The sequence below is a fragment of the Populus euphratica genome, unplaced genomic scaffold, assembly GCF_000495115.2.
Source record: "Populus euphratica unplaced genomic scaffold, PopEup_1.0 scaffold1.1, whole genome shotgun sequence".
NCBI lineage: Eukaryota > Viridiplantae > Streptophyta > Magnoliopsida > Malpighiales > Salicaceae > Populus > Populus euphratica.
This window is the reverse complement of record NW_011499845.1, coordinates 2,872,109-2,879,365: the sequence shown is the minus strand read 5'-3', so window position 1 is coordinate 2,879,365 and position 7,257 is coordinate 2,872,109. Positions and strand designations below refer to the sequence as shown.

General features: G+C 37.9%; 2 protein-coding genes across 8 annotated transcripts in view; both read right to left on the bottom strand.

Moving 5' to 3' along the window:
* Positions 1–1,265: 1,265 nt before the first annotated feature.
* LOC105120165 (uncharacterized) lies at positions 1,266–2,209 on the bottom strand. Its single transcript, XM_011018387.1, has 2 exons — positions 1,866–2,209; positions 1,266–1,786 (listed from the first exon to the last, which is right to left on the bottom strand). Exons 1-2 carry the CDS (start codon positions 2,131–2,133, stop codon positions 1,437–1,439), a joined length of 618 nt encoding a protein of 205 aa, XP_011016689.1. The 5' UTR covers positions 2,134–2,209; the 3' UTR covers positions 1,266–1,436.
* A 580-nt stretch (positions 2,210–2,789) lies between these two features.
* The window catches only part of LOC105120268 (uncharacterized), an 8,797-nt gene continuing 4,329 nt past the window's right edge, over positions 2,790–7,257 (bottom strand). For 5 of the 7 annotated variants that reach the window (XM_011018551.1, XM_011018472.1, XM_011018532.1 and 2 more), the window contains exons 7-13: positions 6,513–6,610; positions 5,490–5,659; positions 5,107–5,160; positions 4,061–4,170; positions 3,563–3,676; positions 3,359–3,484; positions 2,790–3,274 (exon numbers count right to left, since the gene is read on the bottom strand). In XM_011018551.1, the coding sequence (XP_011016853.1) occupies positions 3,247–3,274; positions 3,359–3,484; positions 3,563–3,676; positions 4,061–4,170; positions 5,107–5,160; positions 5,490–5,659; positions 6,513–6,610 (700 nt within the window). In that variant the 3' untranslated portion in view covers positions 2,790–3,246. Of the gene's footprint in view, positions 3,275–3,358; positions 3,485–3,562; positions 3,677–4,044; positions 4,171–5,106; positions 5,161–5,489; positions 5,660–6,512; positions 6,611–7,257 lie in introns of those variants that run through there. The other 2 variants (XM_011018578.1, XM_011018583.1) reach the window with 2 other exon arrangements.

The following is a 7,257-nucleotide window of genomic DNA, read 5'->3' as shown; positions in this document are numbered from 1 at the left end:
AAGAAACATTTACATCTACTTTGGGGAGACGTACGGTCTTATTAAAAAGTGACAAGAGCCTTTCCATAAACTACTTGAAAACTGTTAATGTAATTAGTCGCAAACCAGCAACACCAACTGGCATAGCCATTTTCAACTACCACCCAAACCATCCACAAAAGCAGCTTCCGACAGTTCCAACCATAGGGCCTCTTTGGAATGATATATCATGAAAGATTAGTTTTGCATTTTAGGCTCGTCAAGGTTTCATTAACACCCTCCTCTCACCTCAGAAAAGTAATTATGTAACACAAAACAGGGTTGCTGGGTATTTTAAATGGTCCTTGAACAACCTTTCTCTCACTTCTTCGGACCCCATACCTTATTGCACTCGAAAACTTGACCAGCGCATTTGATCAATGCCCTCCTCCTGATGGAAAGGAGCTCGCAAATTTTGACGTATACAGTGTTGCAAAAAATATTAATGGTACTTCAAGCAACCGCATGTATAGCCTATGGTTCAATTCAACAGTTGACGTCGTCCTACAAAATGCTAATACTGTGACTGTAAACAATAGTGAGACACATCCATGACATCTTCATAGGCATGATTTTTGGGCCCTGGGGTATGGTACAGGCAAGTATAACATGTCTAGTGAATGGAGGCGAGACAATTTGGTTAATCAACACATTTTATTGTGCCTAAACATTGTGGCGGGCATATGCTGGTTAGTGTTGCCATATCCAGCGTTTACTCAGCGCAAGATCAAGGTATTTTTATTATCAACTACACCAAGAATGTTACGAAGTAGATTGTGCTTCAGCTGCCATTGGACGAAGGAGATCATACGTCTTCAGGTGCGACCTGTTAAATGAAAATGTCAATCCAGGCAGTGAAGGTAAGGTAGAGGTTGTAATGTGTTTTGTTGACCGGTCACTGGGAGAAAGACAGGGTTCGAACTACGCTTCTTGGAAGCTCTAAATTCCATGGCCAATACAAATGATGCAGAGGCGGCGGGAGAGGAGAGTGCTGATGATGACGAAGAAACAGAAGATGTGTCTGCTCTCAACACTAACAGAGAAGTCTGAACTGTCACATTCCCAGGTAAAGCAAAAGCTTACTAATGTCTTAATCATATTAGTTTGCATTAAACCACCTTCCAAATTCAAAATCAAGATTGTGCATATTGGATTATGTTAGAGAAAATGGTTAGATAAACTGAATCCACATCTTACATTTCTAGGTTAAACAACTGAGCCACAAGGAGAAAAAAAAAAAAAAACAATGCAGAAATGAACAGTCCCAACCATTTCATATCTCAGAGCACCGAATATTTCTTAATTCAGATGAAAAAAAGAGAGTGGTGATCAAGTTAATAATAAAAACACTCATAATACTTAATTAATATACTAAACACGCCACAAGACTCAACTCCCTCTTATCACTTATGAGGTTGTTAATTCTCAGACTTAACCTCGTATTCTAACACATGAGCAAATCCCTCCATCATGAAACGCCGGATCGCACTGTCTGGTTGTTGTCTATTCATAAAACATCTGACCACTGCACCTTGTAAGGTTTTATTCACTACTTTTGGCTGTTCAAAACAATCCACTCTAGCTGTGGATCCACAACCATTCATATAATCATCTGCCTCATATTGGTTGCTCAATCTTTTCAATTCACTGATTTCTTTTTTCAGTACCTCAACCTCAGCTTCCAATTTGTTTGTCTTCTCTTTGGAACCCCCCACCACTCCGTTATTTCCAATTGATTTTGAAACAATTTCATAAACTGGCGCTCCACCTTACAGGAATTAATTAATTAATTAATCAATAAATTAAAACTAACCAACAGCTAGTGGAGTGAATTACTGTGTGCGTACCAGGGACAGTCTTGACACCTTCGCGAATTGCAAAAATAGCAGCGTTTTTGGCACAGTTGATGGTGAGATGGCTCATCATGGACCAGGTTTCTTCGTCCTGTAATCGCCGGTTTAACTCGGGGATGGCGTTAACTCTGGCGGCGGTGTCTATTCTGGTAACGGCAGCACGGGCGTAAGAATAAGAGGTCCAGCATATGTTCTTTGCAGGTGTTAACGCACGCCGATTCACTAAATCGGCACTTGAATTTATGTAGTCCCGGATTCCCATCTCTCTCTCTCTCTGTAGAACGCAGAAGCTAGTGAAGCGGGCAAAGTGTGAACCTTTGGGAAAGCATTTATTACTTCGAAAAAAAACAAAACCAAATTATCCAAAAACATCCTTAAACATACTTTTTGTTTTTTTTTTACAGGCTTATAAAAAGTTAAGAACATGTGATATAAGCAAAATTGACGAAGGGACTTGAACTTTGAAAAAAGGCTTATTTTTTACTGAAAACAAATAGTGTGATGTCACATAAACAAAAAACCTTAAAAATCAGGGGTTAAGTTCGGAATCATTTTGGATCATTTAGCCTTAAAAAAAAGAGAAAAGATAAACCTCAAATTAGCTCCTAAAATGTCATCCAATTCTCAGTTTCATCCCAAACAAAATATTTTATGAATAATTTCTAGCATCTTTTTTAGGTGGAACTTTTGTCTCTGTTTGTGGTAAAAAATAGTAGAATAAAGGATCACAACTCGTCCGTGAGTTAGAGTCTTACATCACACTAGCTGTTTATTATAATATGGCATCTTATTTTTTCAGAAAGAAACCGTTTTATGTGTCTTGGAACAAGATTCAATTTAATATTGTAGTTGTAAATTAAGATTTTGCTCTAATGAAAATGCGAAATCTTTATTTTAACTTAGTGATTATCTCCCTTCTTTAAAAAAATTAGTGATCATTTTTCATAACTCATTCCAAACGAAGCCAAGTCTTTACAAATTGTGCTGACTTGTCAGTCACGGCGTATCTATACATGATGAATACGATTCCTATCGTCTTCCAATACACCGCAGGCTCTAACCATAAAACCAGTTGAAGCGCCACTGACAGCTCCTGTAAAGCCTTCTAGGAATAAGCCAAAACGATCACATTTTCACACGGCATCTTATATGATTGTTTGATTACTCAATCCACTGTATAGGAGGCCAATAAAGGACAGAAGAAGCCACCGCTAGTCTTTCTTCTCCCTACTGCTAGGATCTGCCCTGGTATTTGCTAACTTAATTCCACACAAAAGAAGTTTTCACTCATTTCATTTGCCTTGTATAACGACAGTAATATCCATCAGTCAATCCAACTTGAACGATGGTTTCACTTCGTTGGTCAGCTTACCGCTTACAGGATGGTGCAATTTCCAGGATCCCTATGAAGGCAAAGATGAACTCATCAGCAATATGGAAAAATAGTGATTTTTCCATTCAAGGATACGCAAATGAGGGGGGACTACCTCTTTATGTCTTCGTAATTGCTCAAAGCTTGCTCGAATTTGAGCCAAAGGGGACCAGACTCTTGACGGTTCACGTTCTTTGGCCCAGAAAGATAAGCTGGAACGACAAACTGTGGAGTTCTTTCCCTGTGAACGGGACACATCACAAAGGATTTCTAAACAAAAGGCCACCTACAATTCAGATTTTGAGGTGACCGAACTCACCTCCCTTCATATTCCGATAACCAAGCCAAATAAGCTGCACCAAAGTACACAGACACAAATGGCTTGGTCATATCGTCAACAGAATCTACTCTGTAAGCCCTATAACCCAACTCCCTGAGTACAAGGAGAAAAATAAGCACATTTTAGCAATGGTCTTGAGAAACGACATAAAACCAGATACAAATGAAAAGATCCATCTAATATATACATGTACATTTCTGGTGGTAGGAGTCTTGTAGAGTTTTGCACTCAAATAGGTATTGATGAATAAAAAGATTCCACTTTACTTAATGTCAAATTGCTAAGGAAAAGTGGGAGCAGGCCACCTGTAATAGCCCCAGCTTTCAATCAAAATGCAATGTAGCAAGCTAGCAAGGCCAAACTTGTTTAATTTTTTATTTTACCAAAACTTCAGATGCACGAGTAGGGTTTTTTAAAAAGGTACATGTTACCCTATACAACCTGGAATTTCAAAAATTTACTTTGGTATTTGCATACATGTAAAGCCAGAAAGCTGTAGAGTAGTCGATCCCCATTAATCCAGTTCGCGGTCCAACCCCGTTAACAAAACGCATGCTAACCATCTCAGCAAGAGCACAAAGGACTGACTGTGCAGAAAATAAGCATCAAGAAAAAAGAACACAGAACAAAAATATTGAGCAGGGTACAGGTCCAAGAAAAATGAAATTTAGGCAAGGATAGAAAGTCCAAGAACTGAAACAAACCACAATAGAGGTGACAGTAAAATCTAACCACCTCGTTGACTACTCAAATGTCAGGTGAACTTTGAAATCTGGTTAGAAAAGCAAGATTCGCTGCCTTAGCAGATCAGTTTTATTTAAGACTAGCCTCTTCATTGTAATATTCCCAAGGAATAAAATCTCGAGTAAACCAATGACCCCAGCACCAGTGCTTTTAAATCAAACATGAGCAAAAATCACATACTGTGCACATGCTTATCATATTATCCATTGTTTCCAAGAAATTGTGAGCAAGAGAAAAAAACAGATGTGTGTTTTAAGATTAGCTATCCACTCCCACCAACTTATTGATCAGAAAAAGTGGTCTAACCCATTTCTCCTCTTTAAAGACCCTTGTAGCGCAATACTGAACATGACATGGGACTCAACATACTCATAAGATGCCAGTTCTCCAATAGGTCATCTATCTCAACTAGATATTCTTTATTATTTTGATACTTTGGATGCATCCAATCCACATGACAGAGAAATGCCTCAGCAGGATGGATGGAGTGCATGCACCATCATTTGGGTTTTGCTAGAGCCTCCATCCCAAAAGCTCAAGCTATTGGGTGGACCAAATTCCTAACACAAGCTCATATCACAATACTTAGCAAATGAATGTGGGATCATCCGCTCAAGCAGGTGGCAGGTTTGAATAGCCACTCGTAAATAGCTGTAAGAAATGGAAATAAAAGAGAAGAAGAGAAGAAACACAGAAAAAGAAAAGGAAATACGAATTGGCAATATACTAGCATCTTGTTACAGAAAAAGGAACTTCTACTAGCTAGGACATATACTCACAGGCTTAACACCCCTTGTGCTGAAGTGCTTTGAAAGAATTATGTCTGCAACAGCCTGCGTGAAGTTGGTATTAGTGATGTGCACAATAATTAATGGCGTATTTCACATTCTTAAAAGCATTGTTATTTAAGTTGAGATCTGAGAGAAGCTTTCATCAATGATATGGTCGGAGACCGTTAACATCATGACCATATAAATGATATGTAAAATGAAAAATCCATGCACACTATTATCAATTTTATTTTTTTTGGTTTTAGGCTACTGATATGTTATAGGCCAGTATGCTTAAGTGATTTGCCTTCCACGCAAGATGTTACTTAAAGGAAAACTTATCATCTTTATGGCAATAATATAGAGGAATTTTCATGTTTATTTATCTCTACCTTCATTTCTACCCGGGATAGATAAGGTCTCTTGTTCTGATCATGTGAAAAGCGCACCTTTCCTCTTTTTTCTCCAGATTTTGTCCACTCCTTTGCGACTTCAGAATGACTCCACATCTCTTGCATGTCTTCCAGGGAAGCTTTAGAGTCCCAGTATATATAAACAAAACCTGTTTCCTCAAAGTAGCAACAGGGAATTAACATCCAACTGAAACCAAAATATTTTCTAAGTAACGTGGAAAGGAGGACAGATTGGCCCCATTCAAGGTAGTCAATTGACAGTATCAATTTAATTAAGAGAATAAATTTTACCGCAAAGTGGCATTATCTCTTCTCAAGATGTGATCTTTCCATATGACATCATAATCAACAAAGAAAGCATCTTATGTTTATTTACACCACCATGTTGACTAAAACAATGTTGACCAAGACAACTCCAATAGTAATTGTTCCGAGCTTGTCAAGTTTATATACTTCACTAGAGAAAGAGATTCTTTTTATTGAGTAATTAATTATATGCTCTAAAAAATATCACAAAATTGCGAAGTTAATAAAGTTGAAAAGAGAAAAGTGTGACCTCATGCACGTGAAGACTGGAAAAAAAAATATCATTTATACACACAAGTAATTGCACAAAACGTATTTTCTTTTCCCAGGTATTTATTTATACATTCTATAAGCAAAAAATACATTTTCACTGATGCAAAATCACTCCTGAAAGTTATGAATAGGCAGTTTCTTGAGCAGCCTAAAGATTAATATACAAGGATAAAAAGGGCATTAATGCTCATGGAGGAAAAGCTGATTGTTAGGATTTTTAAGACCCCTAATACAATAACATAAAAAAGTTTTATTGGAGCTGCATTTGGCCTTTTTCAGTTATTCAAACAAGATTCTGGCAAATTTACAGTAGTTTTGCGGTCCTTAAATTATATGAGAACTGAAAGTTTATTTGAACCTAATCCAAGCATTGTGAAGAGCGTTAATACCATTGCAAGTAATCTAAAGTGGGAAAAGTACAACCTGTGTCTTGTGAAAAAGGTGCATTTGTATTTTGTGTAGCAGGTACCGCTGGAGCAGTTGAAGAACAAGCACTGTTTACTGAAGGACTGACAAACCTTCTGCAGAATGAGAATACAGTTGTACCCAATTTAAAACATAGTGTACATGCATGCCTCTGAAGCAGCTAACTAGGACCTACGAGGAATGGCTATAAATTGTGATGGCCTACAAGTTACAATCATAAAATGCAGGTATGGTTATCCCTGACTGTAGGTGGTAGGGGACATTAAGTAGTCTACCATGGTGATAGAAGTCAAATTTAAAAGGGACGGCCATATGCAATTGTGTGCAAGTGTTACATAGAACTGCAAGGCACAGGCCATGGAACAACCGATTTGAGTGCAAAATCTGTTATGTTAATACAAATCACGCAACTTGTTCCAAGGCCAAACATCAAAAGCAAGGGCAAGTGTGTATCTTGCCTATGTGATTTTAAAATTTATCTTGCCACCGATGTATTGAGTAAAAGAGAAATATGAGCTCAAAAAAAAAAAAAAAACGTAAAACAGAGTAGCCCGCCCTTTTGGTAATCTCTCAAACTAAACTTCTTTAGATATTGCAATATTTGCTGAACCATACAACACAGTCACATAGTTTCCCAAGTATGTCCCAGAGATCTTCGCAATTCAGATAAATAGAATAGACCAAACAAACAGAAATTCAGATTGGAAATTGGGGGGTGGGGGGGGGGGGGGGCGCACAGCCC

Excerpts from the sequence above, each read along its gene's own strand:
- LOC105120165 (XM_011018387.1), bottom strand. The coding sequence starts at position 2,133 with ATGGGAATCCGGGACTACATAAATTCAAGTGCCGATTTAGTGAATCGG. Across the intron at positions 1,787-1,865 it reads AGGTGTCAAGACTGTCCCTG|GTGGAGCGCCAGTTTATGAA; the intron begins GTACGCACACAG and ends AATTCCTGTAAG.